Below are 15201 nucleotides of genomic sequence, written 5' to 3' on the forward strand. Positions count from 1 at the left end.
GGCGGTGCGGAGAGTAGCGGAGCGGCCGCCTCACCCCGTGCACGGCTCGGTTCGGCTCTGCACGGCTCGGCCGTGCACGGCGCGGCGCGGTGCGGCGGGAGCGCGGCGCACACACTGGGGCGGGAAGGGGGGGGGTCAGTAGCGTCAGGCTCCCATGGCGTCACTATTGACGTTTCGCATTCCAGCCGCTCTATGGAGAGGCCGCTAGGGCTCCTCTCACATAAATGACGTTCAGAGAGAGGGAGCGGGAGAGCAGCGCAGAGAGGCGCCTCCGTCCCCTCTCTCCGCCAGGCACACGCGCACCCCGGGGCGCTCGCACCGGGGACGCGGGCGCAGGTCCCGGCCCGGCTCCCGCCGCGCACACACAAAGACACATCTCGGCGGCGGCGGCTCGGTATCCCTCGCCTGCCCGCCCGTTCCCTCCCTCACTCTGTCTGCCCGCGGACGGGCTCCTGGCTCCTCAGGCTTTTGCAATCCTTTTCCATGCCTCGGGATAACGCACCGTCCGGACCTGCAGCCACCGGGAGTCGCGGGAGTTTTGTGTCTCGGGTCCTGCCGCTGGACAGTGCCTACATGCGCCTTTAAGGAAGAGGGCACTTACAAACTAGATGTAAAGACGGAACCTCCACAGCAACCGAGTACGTATACAAATGAGCGGGAGCGGCTGCGGGAGAGGGACAAAGTTGCGCCTCCGGGGAAGATGCTCGGGAGATGCCGGCGGCGAACGGTGCGGCTCCGCCGTGCCGGGCTCTGCCTGAAACTTTTCCCTCTCCTCCTTCTCCTTCCCCCTCCCTTCCTCACTCCTTCCCCGTGGATGCTCGCTTTGCCGCCCGGCTTCCGAGCCTCCCCGCGGGCTCAGCAACCCGCGCCGTGCCCGGGGCACCGCCGGTCACCGCACACGGGGAGGACCGTTGCCGAGAGGCGCGGGAGCTGGAGCCGGTGGTACTGAGGTATTTCTGCTACTTGTTGTCATGGAAATGATGCTGCCGGCGGCGGCGGCGGCGGGGAGTTTATAGCGCCGGTGATGAATGGCAGTAATTTGTCTCCTTCCTTTAGCCGCGCTTGGGAACTAGGTTGCTTTGTTTGCCCAAGTTCGAGCTGTCTAATAGGGACGGCGGGGCAGGTTGGTCTGACCTCACTTCGGGAGAGAGCAGCTCCCCTCGGCAGCCCGAAGGAGCTCGCCCGAGAGGTAATTGCTGGAATGTGACATATTGTATTGAAATGAGACAGGAGCTTTGCTCGGCACGTCTGCCCGGTATCTGCTCCTCGGAAATGTGCACTTTTCCCTTCGGAGGTCACAAACGGTAACGAGGGGCTGCAGTACCCCGGCACGAGTGGCACCAGGCGGGGAGGCTGGGCTGTCCCGCTCCCTGCCCCGCTCCCTGCCCGCTCCTACCCCGCTCCCTGCCCCCGCCGCGTCGCTCGTTTTTCCCTTCTTGCCTTAATAGCTGCGAAAGAAGTTTCAGTCTTGGAAAGAGGAGAGAAAGCGCTGCCGCTGCGTTGCGATTTTATGTCGAGGGACGGTTGTCGGGACGGCATTATCGCGATACTCTGTCCCAGGCTGGGATGCGGCTCACCTTTGTGCAGCTAGTTAATAACGCTGCTGTTTAACTCGCAATTTGGGGAGAGGATGGATTCCGTGCTAGGCTATTTCCCAGGGACAGAGTGGAAAACGGTGCTTTCTGTAGGGGGGGTGGTGGGGATGGTGGGGGGGTGGTGTGTCGGAATCGGATTTTTTTTCTCCAGGGAAAAAAAAAAGTTTGGGAATGAATCGCTAACTTTTATCCAAGCCGCTTCACTCGATTACATTCTTCGCCCTATTTTTCTCTCCTCCGTGGAGACCGTTGTATGCTGGAGTCAAGCCCCGGTATAAAAACAATGGACTAAACCAGACCAGACGGTTTCTTCGGAGGTGAATCTCACGCGAGGTCGTGGATATTTGCTGGAGTGACCGTGCGGCTCGGGGCGATCTCCCCAGCCTCCTAAAATCATGAAAATCGCGAGCTAACCGGCGGTGGAAATGGAGCTCGAAACTTTTTAATTCAATGGAGCTTCCCCCTCCGCGGTCCCTCCCGGGTAAATGAAGGTTTCGAAACTCGCCTGAAGAAGTCACAGTCACAATGGAGTGTTTCACGCTTTCCTCCTCGTATTACAGGGCGGGGAGGGGTGTCACTCGGGGCTGAATGTAAAGTGCACGGAGGAAGAAAAGAGCTTTGACAAGGGTAGTTATTTCCTCCTAATTTACAGCCCTTACGGCTCTGCGCTCCTGGCTCGGGCGGCCGCGGTCCGGGGGGTGCTGCGTGGTTAAAAGCGCAGCGAGTGTCTCTAGGTAACCGGGGGGAGAGGAGCCCTAGGGCGCTCCGCGCAGCGCGGGAAGCCGCTTCGCAGGAGTTCGGGAGGGAGCAAAACCCTCGGGAGATAAAAAGGGATGAGTTGATAGTCAATTAGCATCCCAGGAGCCGGCGGGGAGTCAAAGGCGAGGGGCGCGGGGAAGGCAGGAAACACCCCCAGAACAGGCAAGGAGCGGGAGAAGGAGCCGCCGGGAGCGGCTCCCGTGGACAGGGACCGGTGCCGCCGAGCATCCCCCGAGCTGCCGCGGAGCCCCCGGCCGCGCTGGCAGCGCCGGGACAGACCGGCCTCTGCCAACAGCACAGCGGGGCGTCTCGCGGGGCAGAGCGGGACCCGGGGATGCCGCAGGCCGGCCGCGCTGGTGGGGTAACCCTCAGGTGCGGCCGGTACCTTGTGTAGAAACTTCCAACTAGAAACAGAAAGTTCCTGCGGGGAAGCGGACGCACGGGGATGCCGCCCCGCTTGCTGCGGTCAGCCCGCCTGTGCTCTCCTCTTTCCTTCCCCAGGCTCCTTGTCCGGTGAACAAACCGGCGGCTCCGCTGTCCCATCCTGGTGCTTTTGTGTGATGAGGGCGCGGGAGCTGGTAGAAACACGCTCCTTGTCCGGCTCCCCCTTTCCCACCCGTGAAGGAGGAAGGCGAGGCGGGTGGTGTGTGCGTGTGTATGGGGTCCCCTCGATGCGCCCCGTGTCCCCCCTAAGCTCATCGGGCACGGCCGCCTCTGACTCTGCCTTCTGCTCCTCCCGCCGCGCACAGAGCCTGGGTCGGAAGAGCGCCCCCCGCCGAGGCCAGGCCCCGCACCCGCCACCGCAGAGAGGTCCCAGCCGGCGCCCACCCCACCGCCGCCGCCGCCCGCCGCCGCCGCCTCCGTCCGCACGTCCAGCCCCACCATTCAGCGCGCAAGATACCCGCCAGGTAAGCTGCGCTCCGCGGACCAGCGCCTCCCGGGAGAATAAGGGTGTGTGTGTGTGTGTGTGTGTGTGTGAACGAGAGCTTTGCCGCTGCTCCTACCCTTCCCAAATCCCTTTGGCATCATCAGTCCCGACGTCCCGTCCAGGGGCCGCGGGGTGTTTAAATCCCCCAGAGGATTTTGGGATTGCTTGGCCTTAAATTGGGCATCCCTTACTTCAAGCTCTCGCAAAGACAGCAGAATAATAAGGTAGAGCTGTGAATGTCCTTACCCTGATTGTTTCTCTTTTTTTTTTTCCTTTTGCCCATTCATTTGGGCTTTGATGACAGGTTGCTCTACAATGCGCCTCCTGTGGGGTGCTCTGTTTTTAATATTGTTGGATAAAGAAGAAAAAATATATCCCAGCTTATTTACTTTGCAGGGTAATTAATATCCGTGCCCCAAGTGGAAAAGTAGGGGTTATAATCAGTGTGCTGGCAAAAGGGCGAGGGAGGAGGAGCCCTGCAGAGCCAGGAGAGACCAGACCTTTAGGTTAGGGATATTTTTTCTGTCTTCGGGCCGGACTTATTTTAGGCTTCTGTTTTCTTACTCCACTTTGCACAGGATTCAGTGACATAACCCTGTTATGCTCAGACAAAAAAAAAATGCCAAAAAAACCCATGATGGTCTCTTTGCCTGAACTCCTGCTCATTTTCTGAGCTAGCAAAAAAAAGCCTTTATTTCCTTCACAGGGTTGTACATCAACACGTCCACGGGTGACATTATGTGTCAACTCATTCAGTTGTGGTCCTCAGTCAGTTCGCACTGGAGGTTTGTGGAAGGAATTTCTCCCCTTTTTCATTTGATCACTACATGTTAACATATGGCCCTTAAATAACAAACAATAGTATGAGGACTTGCCATGAAACGTGTGTGTGTGGAATGGCATGGGCAGAAATTGATGGGAAAGAGCAGAAAGGTAGAGAAAGCACAGAATTAACGTTGGGAGGCAAGGCTTATGAAAGGGCTGTCCTGCTTTTTCCTTTAAGCATTTATATTTACAAGCAGGAGGTACTTAGTTTCAGAAAACAGCACTTCCCCCCCCCCCCTCAGTTTTTAATGTTTTCTCAAGAAGAAGGAAGATCCAAATGGCTTTTGACAGTATGATAATTGAAATCTGGTGCTTAGTTTAAATATGTTTATCTGCAAAGGGGGCAGGAAATAATTAGCAGTTGCTTTAACACAAATTATTTGGATTCCTGCATGCCAGGCTCAACTGAATATTTTAAAATTATAAGTGAAGGGAGTTCTTAAAATACTGAGGAAAACCTCATTATTTTCAAGGCAGCTTTTTTTTAGTATTTTTTTCTCAATTGCTTTTGGAACATAAATTACCATTAAGGAGAGATGAACTGCACTTAATTTTGATATGCATTTTCCCCATATTTACTTCCCCCCCTCTTTATAAGAAAGTTTGTATTAATTGAAACATTGTATTCCTCTGCTGCAGAACCAAAACACATCACACACATTTAGTTTGAGCTGCAAATATTGGGCTAGAAACTCACAGTGTTTAGTTAGGCAAACCTCAAACGGATTGCAGAATTGGTTCCATTATTTCCTGAGAGCAGCAAAGGAAATAGCAGACTAGTAGGAAATGAAAAAGAAAAGAATAAAAACCAAATCTTTATCACCAGGCAGCATGTTGCTTTGACCATCCCAGCTATCAGTGAACCACATTAGCTTTTAAGACTAATGGATAAACCCAATTATGTTAGCAGCCTCAACCTTGCTTTCCCATAAAAACAGAAATATCACACACTACTTCTTTTGCATTTTTGCAAATTCAAGGGTATGTTGCACCCCCCACTTTCTTTAGGAGAGTGTTCTATCATAGATAAGCCTTAAAACTACTGGTCAGACAGCAGCCTTGAATTATTAGCTGACCAGAAATACGCTTCAAAGTCCCAGAGTTGAGTAAGCAAAACTGATGTTTGCAAGTCCTAAGTAGCAAACGCTGTGATTCAAGCCATTCTCTGCCATGTGCTGCAGATGCTGTTTCTTTAAAATAAAATGCAGTTTTTTGTATTATGCATTTGATAGTCTCATTTACCTTTCATGAAAATTTTACGGCATGGTTGCATACAGGGACAGGTTTAGAGGCATAAACTGTTTTCGTTCTGCTTATGTAATTCTCATTGACACCTATGTATATTAAGGAGCAGATGTAGGGCAGCTTGAGATGGATTCCTCTTTCCCTGTCACTGGTATAAATCTGAGTTGCTCCCGTGACTAGACGAGAGCAGGCTCCATAATACCTAATGGTTAGTCGACCCCTGATGCATATTTCTTGCTGAAAGGCAAAGACACGAGGCTAACATATGTCCCATGTCCAAGAGAGACTGGGAGTCGGGTGTCTAACTGAGCTCCATGAAAGGTGGGAAAGCTTCTAGGAAAGAAGTTCCTGAGGGCCTGGGCTTGTTGTTAATGTCCCCCTTTGCCCTTGCAGATATGCCCTGTGTGCAAGCGCAGTATAGTCCTTCACCACCCGGTTCGAATTATGCAGCTCAGACCTATGCGTATGGCTCGGAGTACAGCTCAGAGATCATGAACCCTGACTATGCCAAGCTGACCATGGACCTGAGCAGTACTGAAATCACTGCCACTGCCACCACCTCCCTGCCCAGCTTCAGCACCTTTATGGAGGGTTACTCTGGCAGCTACGAGCTCAAGCCTTCCTGCCTCTACCAAATGCAATCTGCCTCCTCTGGCCAGAGGCCCCTCATAAAGATGGAAGACACCCGTCTCTCCCCCTATCAGCCCTCACTGCCACCCTCCACAGATGAGGGGATGCCAAGCACTTCCATGTACTTCAAGCAGTCTCCGCCCTCCACTCCCACCACGCCTGGCTTCCCCTCTCACCAGAGCCTGTGGGATGAGCCGCCGCTGCAGCCCCCACAGACCTGCCTGCCACCCGGCCACCTGATGGACACTGCTCCCATGAAGACCGTGCCTCCACGCTTCCCCCTCTTCCACTTCAAGCACTCCCCTCCGCACACGCCAGCTGCGGCTGCCCACATGTGCTATGATCCTGCCTCCCTGAGCCTGCCCCTGGGCTCCGACAGACCCGCTGCCAGCCAGGCACCCATGGAGGGCCATTCCTATGGGCTTCACCTGGCCAAAAGACCAGCCACCTTAGCCTTCTCACCGCTCGGCCTCAACGCAGCCACCTCCAGCCTGATGGGTGAGAGCAGTGGCAGCGGCAGCAGCGGCCTCCCATCTCCACCCAGCAGGAGCTCCTCGTCCGGGGAAGGCACCTGCGCGGTCTGTGGGGATAACGCCGCCTGCCAGCACTACGGTGTACGGACGTGCGAGGGCTGCAAGGGCTTCTTCAAGGTGAGAGCTCTGCTCTTTGCTCCCTACCCCACTTACCCCAGCCTCTCCTCCCTCCCCATGTGCATGCTTCTGGTCCTCACCCCAGGGCTCAGGAGCATCCTGTGTTAAGAGCTCAGAGCCCCCCAGCTGGGCAGGGTGTACACCCATCCAGCTATTGACGAAGGCCAAAGCAAGCCCTCTGTAAGATAAAAGCATCAGCCAGTCTTGGCTGAGAAAGGGCCAGAGCAGTGAGTTGGGCAAACCACATGTCCAGTCTGCCAGCATCCCTCAGCGGAGCACGGGTCAGCCCTGTCTGAGCTATAAATTGCATTTACCCAATAGCGAAACTCACACGGAATGCATCCGACCTGAGTTTTGTTTATCAGTCGTTCCAACTAAACATCGTTTTTAAGCAAAAAAAGACACCCTGAAATCGTGAAGTCCACTTGATATTTTAGTTGATGGCACTGGTGCCATTTGTTGCACTGGGGCAGTTGGGGTGAGGAGGGCTGTGGGGCTGGCTTCAGGGGGAAACCCCTTTCACATGAGAGGCCAACCCAAGCACTTCTAGTTTTATTCGGTTGCTGCCTCGTCATTACTTTTCAGTTTAGGAGCCCAGTGAGTCCTCACTAGTGGAAAGCTGCTTGCAGAGCAGTGACTAAGCACTGCACAGGGTCCCGGTGCCTGCTCTGTATCCAAGAAAGCTTTGCAGCTGAATAGCAACACAAATAACTTACACGGGGCAGTTTCCCAGTGGAAACTTTGTGTTTGTATTTTTAAGAATTGGATACTCTCTTTTTGCTCGTAGATTTGGGTGCCGTGTAATTTGTTTTCAACAGGCTGAGTTCAGATTCCAGCGTTATTTTCAGAAATAGCTTGTTTAAAGTGAGGAACTTGGGACAGACTTTCGTTAAGGATGGTTCTGGGCAACAGGCTTAAGGTTTGATTTGGTATATTCCTGCCCACAAAGATAGCAGTCATGCCCCTGTTCTGGTAATAGCTACGATGGGAAACAAAACCAGTCCAAAAATAGTTGCGGGGAGGGCTTACAGCATTTTTGTTTAATTGTAGACGGAGCTGCCAGTGTTACTTAATAATAATCCTTTCACAGCATGGTAAAATACTCATCTCCCATGAAACTCATTTGTATTTAAATGTAACTGGAAAAGGGGACACAAATAACCTGGAAACAGCAGCTCTTATGGGCCCGGTCCTGACCCTGTGGCAATCAATAGTATATCCTTGATTGGGAACAGTATCTCCAGCTTATTCTGCAAAATTAATAAGTTTTCAGCTCCAAAGTGCAATGATAAGTATTTGCTGTGGCTCTTGCATTTAGTACATTGAGGCTGCTAGTTGAAAAGAAACACAAATTATGAAATAACATTTATCCATTAATTTAATTGAGGTGAAAAAATTAATACTGAATGCTGAGTTGATAAATCTATTCCTGTTCTGATGTCTGTCCTCTTAAAGTCTTTTTTCTTGGTACCAAGTTATTTATTGATGTATCTTTGATTTTAAGGACGGGAAACCATACTACATTTTTGCATCAGTATTTGTTACATTCTCTCAAAGCTTACCAGGTTTTTACAAATTTTAGATTTATTGTATAGTCTTAAGATCATTTTAGTGTCAGTTAAATGTATATACAGAACAATTCTGCCTGGTTTGTTGTTTTTTTTTTTTCCCAGGTCAGGTTAGCTTTCCCAGAATATTGAACTAACCATATTTTGTGGGGGTTTCTGGTATTTGTATTTTCTCCCCAGTGATTTTAATGGCTAACCAAACCAGTTATTGTGGTATTTGACTAACAATAGTGATACCAAAAGAAATACATTGCAGATCATTTTGATTTTATTTTAATAAGGTCAGCAATAATCAAGGGAATGAACCAAGTAGAAAATTGTTCCCAAAGGGATATTAAAAGCGGAGATAATCTAATCCCCAAAGGTAGATGTGATGACCTGGTAATTTCAGATATGATTTTATCATTCAAAGTTGCCTGTCTCCAGAGACTTGCTTCAGAACAATCCTAGATGATTTTCATTGTCAGCAGCTAACACTAATAAAATTGTTTTTCCTGCAGGCTAGTGTGTTAGGAAATTAATTTTATCTAATTATATGAATTGCACTGTCGCTTTTCATGTTGTAATTAAAACACATTTTGTCAGGTTCTAAGTTGCTCAAGAAATGACGGTTTGCTGGTTTTGTGTTGCGTTTCTGCAGAGAACAGTTCAGAAAAATGCAAAATATGTTTGTCTGGCAAACAAAAACTGTCCGGTGGACAAGAGACGTCGTAACAGATGCCAATACTGCCGGTTTCAGAAGTGTCTCAGTGTCGGCATGGTTAAAGAAGGTAAGGACTATTGCTTTTATCATCCCGGACACTGAAATACTGCGTTCAATGAACCTGTGTTTGAGTCTGTGTGGATATAGGTGTCTTTACAGGGAATTTTATAGTGATGGGATTCATAGCTTAACCCCCAGGTGTGTTTATTTGTGTAATAATGGATTGATTTTCTTCTTTTCACCCATATTATCATATTTAGACTTTAGACCCAAGAGTTCAAGAACAGCAAGGTCACAAAAGGATAATTTGACACTGGCCAAAACGTCTCCTTTATTAACTTTGAACATTGCTCGATAATGCTGTTGGCTTCCCCCTGTTATCTCACCAGGGGCTGCACTGGCTTGTGTGCATTTTGACATAGGATTTTGTCTCATTCCCATAAGCTGATTGTAAATTTGCAATTAATTTAAATGGAAACAGGATCAACTCATTAGTCCCAATTCTGCAAATATTTAAGTATGTGAGTAATACTGTATGAGCAGTCCCTTTGCAAATACTAACATGGATAATATAACCTATATAGCGTGGCCATATTCCTTCAAATGCTTTAAGAAAGCTAAAATGACTTTGAATGAACAACTGTGCCTTTTAAAAGGTGCACCAGTAGTAAGAACAATAGAATTTGTGTTTCACGTTCAGTTTTCTTTCAGCAGCAGAGTGTCTGTGTGTGTGCATGGGCACGCATACACGGGCACACAGACGTGCTGCAAACAAAGCATGAACAGTAGGAACACAGCTGGGCTTTAAGTAAGCAGCTACATTACTGCTTACAACCACAGGTCTGACGCAGTTTTGGTATCGTTTGTGTTCTTTTGCAATCAAAGGCATCAAGAGCATGTGCTGAAACTGGAGAATGCTCTTACTTTTGCTGGGCTGATGACCATAAGAAAAGCAGGTGTTCATTCTGATCCAGCATTACCGGGATCTTCACAACTGATTCCTGCTTTTTATGTTGTTACCTAGTTGTCCGTACCGACAGCCTGAAAGGGAGAAGAGGTCGGCTGCCTTCCAAACCAAAGAGCCCCTTACAGCAAGAACCTTCTCAGCCCTCCCCACCTTCTCCTCCCATCAGCATGATGAACGCCCTTGTACGAGCTTTAACCGACTCCACGCCCAGGGAGCTTGACTATTCAAGAGTATGTTTCACTTTTCTTTGCTTCTTTGTTTTCCACATAGAAATGACTCACAGGCTGCGTTTCTACCTACCAGCTGGTTTGCTAAAATGAGACTAAATGTGAAATTTGGATTAGGGTAGAAATTTGTCCAGCCAGCCATGTCTTTTCATGGTAGGTGGGTGATGAGGGGAAAGGAGGTGCAGTAGAAATTCCTGTTAGGAACTATCCATCCTGAGGATCTTAGACACAAAATTACCTGCTGTATATTCAATGGGTGCCTGAAAGCAAAACCACATGGATAAACAGAGAGTTCTTCTTGGAAAAGGCTGTGCCAAAACACTAGCAATCACAATACGATCGATTAATTCACCAAACTAGGAGCAGTGCTCACATGTCCAGTATCTTAATTTCCAGGTTCTGAAGGCTAAAATCTAACAGCACTTCCCTAATATTGAGATATAAGGGTTGTGCAAAGTAGCACTGGATGGATAGGGCCATTTCTATTGAAATCAATAGAATTTTGCCATTGTTCAAATGGGGCCAGGGTCTGGCCTTGAATAGCCCATCATGAGTATTTCTTCAGGAAAATCCACATTTGTAAAACAAGCCTTTTAAGAGAAAAATTCTAAAAAACTGCCTCAGCAAAGCTTTACCAGAGATTATACATTTTTGAACCTTGTTCTTTTATGTATCATAGTCACCGTTTAAATATTCATGGAATATCTTGAAGGCTTAAAATACTGTTCTGTAGTTATTAAAATACAGCATTGAAATGGCTTGTTAAATACATTTTTAGGCAGGTAGATATAGGAAAAGAAAGAAAATCCAGCTGAGGAAAAACAGGATAAAATTCCTTCCCCTTAATGAAAAATTATTAAATCTAAGACTTTAAAAAATACAGCTGTATTCAGGCAACATCCACATTGGCCGTTTATCACTTGTTGCTAAGTAATATTCAATACTAAAATGTATTTGTTTATAATTATATAAAAACTACATTATTCTATTTTAGACTGTACTTGCATATATAATTTAACAATTTTAAGCATGTTGTAACATATTTTCTTCTTGCTAATCTGTAAATACACAACCATATAATTTCCCTAATTATTATTAAGAATCTAGCTATGCAGTATCTGACAACCTTTTAGAGGGAGAATGCATTAGCCATATTTAGACATATTTTAACTTAACCAGGTTGTCTCAGGGGGTCATTCTGTAAATACCGAGGTATGTGATGAGCTGTGCTCTTTGACAGAAATCTGCTGAGTTCCACAGAATTACAAGCATATAATAGCCCAGGCCATGAAAGCAGTATCTGACCTTATGTATTTATTCATTTGTAGGCATAAAGATCTTTTGCATTTACAAAGAACTGAATGAAAACTGTGTGGTTTTATGTGACTTTCTTCTTTGTCCTTCAGTAATTATTTCTCTTTTAATGAAAACAGACCTGATTATTGAACAATCCTGTTGGACATTACAGGAAGCATATGATTGACAGTAAATTAATTTAGGCTTGGTAGCTAAAAGGTTAAGCATGATTGTTTGTTAGGACATAGTAATATCTAGATTTTTCTTTACAATAAAATATATAATTGTTGTGCTCAGCAGTACTGAAAAGAGGAAAATATGCTTAAAGAAATTAATATGGTTTTTATAAACTTTATACTTCCAGAGGAAAGTTAAGGGAGACCAGAAACAAGTGCTGCGTAAAAACTGAAATTAACTGAATGAAATATTCTGTAAGCACACTGCAATGATAAAAAACCCCTTTGAAGCATAATCCTGTACCCGTAAAGGCAAACTTCTGGCATGTCCAGCTACGCCGTACCCCTGCTGAGCACCACAAATGGGTAGATCTGGAAATTTGGCTTTGGAGTCAGTCCTAACACTTCTGCAGACGTGACCTTAATGTTTAGCATGGTCTTCATGTTTACAAGCCGTAAAGTCTTTACCGTCTTAAAAGCACTGATAAGAGCTTTGGAGAGGAACTCCTTCCCTCCAAAAACTCCTACACACTCTTAAAGAATAACCCTAAGAGCCAAACCCCAAAATAAATTTACATAAGCCATGAATTTTAAACCAAAACAGATTGGAAATGGTTCTGTTCAGAACATGGCTACTTATTTTTCAGCGCTGGTTTTAACTTACCAATCCACAGCAAAGGTATATTTAGGTCCTTGGTTTCAAAAAAGCAATTGCCAGGAAGAGAATTTGGTTTCTGAACGCCTTAAAGGCCAAGGGCCGCAGTCCGGTCTCACACCTGTTTTACTGGTGCAATTCCCCGAGTTTACACTTCTGAGTAAGTGAGATGAGAAGCAGACCCTCTATCTTCTTGTCCTTATTCTTGCAGATTAGCCACTGACTTAAATAGAAGCATTGCCTTTTTGGAGGGGGAGTGCAACATTTAGGTAATAATACCCCTTCCTTCCCCAGCCACAAAATTAGGCAAAGAGTGGGGCTTTCATACAAACAAGCATAGCTTCTCCTCTGCTATTGTTGGGGTTTTGCAGCTGTAGCAGTTGGTGAAGGTCAGATGAAAGCAGGCAAAGGGTAGAGCTAGGTTGTGCTGTAGGGCTCCCCAACATCAGGCTTTCGGTATCTCTTTAGATACACCATACAGTTTAATGTTGCCTGCTACACATGCAACCCTTTCCTTGAGCAACAGTCAGGTTTCATTTAATTCCCAAAGGATGCCTGAGCAAGGGAGTAAGGCAGAGCTTTGTCTTCTGGCTTTCTCACAGCGTGCTTCCAGTTTGCATAGCGCAGGTTAAGAAATGCAGATTTTGTTCCCTTCCCTACCGTGGCCTCCTGACCAAGGGCAGGCTTGCCATCTGTCTTGGTCAAAAGTTAGGTCAAATTTCACCTCTTCTCAATGAAATAATCATGGAAAACCCCACTGGTTTTGGTGCATAAACCAGAACCACACATATTGTTTATGGTTACTTTTATACTGCTAAGTCAGTAACAAGTAAATAATATTTTATTTTAGCTATTCTTTGTAAGTGCAAACTCTTTGTAGTGAGCAGTGATGTATTAAAGCAGCTAAAAATTATACGATTCCATATAACTTTTTACTTTTCTTCTAAAATCGTTCTCATGGGATAAACTGTAACAACAAATACAGGTTATAATTCTTTTAGATGTATTCAATTTAATTAAGTGCCCCATGTGGCATATACCATACTGTACCATTTGCAGTTATGTGACATAATGCTGCATCCAGTTTCATTAGAAAACATGAAAACTTTGTCTTACTTTTGCCAAAGGTGTGTTTCATAAATATTTGGGACAAATTAATAACTGACGTAATTACACTGACTTGTGATAAGTTATATTTGGAATGAACTTAGGGTAGTATTTTTTTTCCTTTGCTTTTCCTTCCTCTTCACTGCTCAAAGGATCAAGCATGTTTCTTGCCTTAGCAATACCTATGGCAAAGCAGGAGTTTCCTTCAGCCTGTTTGGTTTCCCTGTGCTGAAAGGAGGACATAATTCATCTCCTGCATAGCAAAGCACATCTCCCAGAGCCAGGATGCACACTGGCTTGGCTTGCTCCACAGCTTCATTTTGACAGGGTCCAGAACATGCAAGGTGTCTGAAAAAACATATATTCTTTTTCTACCCACTAATCACCCTAGCACATATTGCTGAGGTCCAGTGCCAGCAGTAGTTAGTTCACGCTGCTCAACTGCTCCATTCAGATGGGGGAGTGAAAATGTAAATGATGCAGCATAAAGATTATTGCTCCACTCTGTATTTTGGGCTCTACCTGCTTCATTGTGACATGATTCTTCAGAGTAGCTGGGGCAGAATTTGTCTCTGCGTGAATTTCGTAAAGAGGGATTACATGTTTCACTAGCAGACTAGAGATGTGACCTGGAGCTTACCATGACAAACTCATGCAGTTAGCATTGGGCAAGCAGAACAGAGTCATTCAGAGCTAGCACCGGTACTCCAGATACAGCCAGAGGTCTCTAGGATTTCTCTGGTTCTCCAATCAGTCAGCAACTCTGACGCTGTGTACTTCACCCCTTATCTATTAACAGCAACCAGCTGCAAATAGAATGGGCAGAGAGCAGGACACCCACCTGAGAAGTTCTGCTTGCTGTCCCCCTCTCTTTTTCCTGCACAGAGGTGACTTTTGGGTTGCAGATAGCAATTTGGGTGATATCTGCAGCTCCAGTGGCATGCCTCTAATAAGGTCCCGTCCCATCATTCCCCTCCCCCCCCCCGCCCCGGCTGCCAGCCCACTGGTAATGATAGGAAAGAGAGCTGTGTCTTCCTGCTTCCACTCTGGCTTGGGGATTTGCTAGGAAGACCTTTAGGCTGATGGTCTCGAGCTCTAGCTGCATGTGGCAAGTTGTTGCCAGAGGGTGTGCACAGTTCTTTCAGCCATGGAGACCACTCAGCCTTTCCTTGACTGAATCCCGGAGAGAGAATGGGTATGAAATCTCTTCCAGAAATAACCCACCAGATGTATGATGGCGAGGAAGCTGTTACAATAAATGCCAAATTACCCAGTTCCTGTTCAGAAAACCAGCAGCACAGAGCTGGAGTAAGCCATGAAAGCTCATGTGCTATTTTCTGCCAAGAGAGAGAACAGCAGCAGGGGAGTGACAGGGATCCACTGGTGGGGAAGCAGGAGAGAGCAGGGAGGGAGCTGTCAGGGGGTCACGGGGAAGCTGAGCAAACTGGGTCTGTCAAATGGTTGTCTAGAAGAGTTACGGCCACATAAGCAGGATAATAGGTTCTCCTGAACCTTAAATGCTTCTATTTGAAGGAGAAGAGGTGATACGGGGCAGCTTTTTTACTTTGAACCAATTCTGTATTCAAATGAAGCAATGCTGCATGTGTCAGATAAAACATGATTTATCTTACGTGTCTCTATTGCTGTCAGATAAAATGCAATTGCAGAGGTTTTGGAAGAAATCTGTGTTTTGGACATACTGAGAGAAATTGATCAATGGGAAAAGTGTTTAACTGTAGCAAGTTAAATACTATTCCTCTTCTAGTGTGATGGAAATTATCCTACCCACCAGGTTTCTGTTTACTAATAGCATACAGGTACTTGTGAAATGTGATGATAATTATTATATTTTATTTATATATATATTAAA

General features: G+C 46.8%; 1 protein-coding gene across 3 annotated transcripts in view; it reads left to right on the forward strand.

Moving 5' to 3' along the window:
- Positions 1–504: 504 nt before the first annotated feature.
- NR4A3 (nuclear receptor subfamily 4 group A member 3) overlaps positions 505–15201 on the forward strand; it is a 29091-nt gene continuing 14394 nt past the window's right edge. The window contains exons 1-5 of one of the 3 annotated variants that reach the window (XM_061364702.1): positions 505–638; positions 3104–3262; positions 5746–6632; positions 8841–8970; positions 9928–10100. In XM_061364702.1, the coding sequence (XP_061220686.1) occupies positions 5748–6632; positions 8841–8970; positions 9928–10100 (1188 nt within the window). In that variant the 5' untranslated portion in view covers positions 505–638; positions 3104–3262; positions 5746–5747. Of the gene's footprint in view, positions 639–1719; positions 2077–2762; positions 3263–3988; positions 4068–5745; positions 6633–8840; positions 8971–9927; positions 10101–15201 lie in introns of those variants that run through there. The other 2 variants (XM_061364700.1, XM_061364699.1) reach the window with 2 other exon arrangements.

Source organism: Neopsephotus bourkii, unplaced genomic scaffold (assembly GCF_033783945.1).
Source record: "Neopsephotus bourkii isolate Nb327-2 ecotype Australia unplaced genomic scaffold, CSIRO-AGI_Nbou_v1 NB_1248, whole genome shotgun sequence".
In the NCBI taxonomy this organism is placed as follows: domain Eukaryota; kingdom Metazoa; phylum Chordata; class Aves; order Psittaciformes; family Psittacidae; genus Neopsephotus; species Neopsephotus bourkii.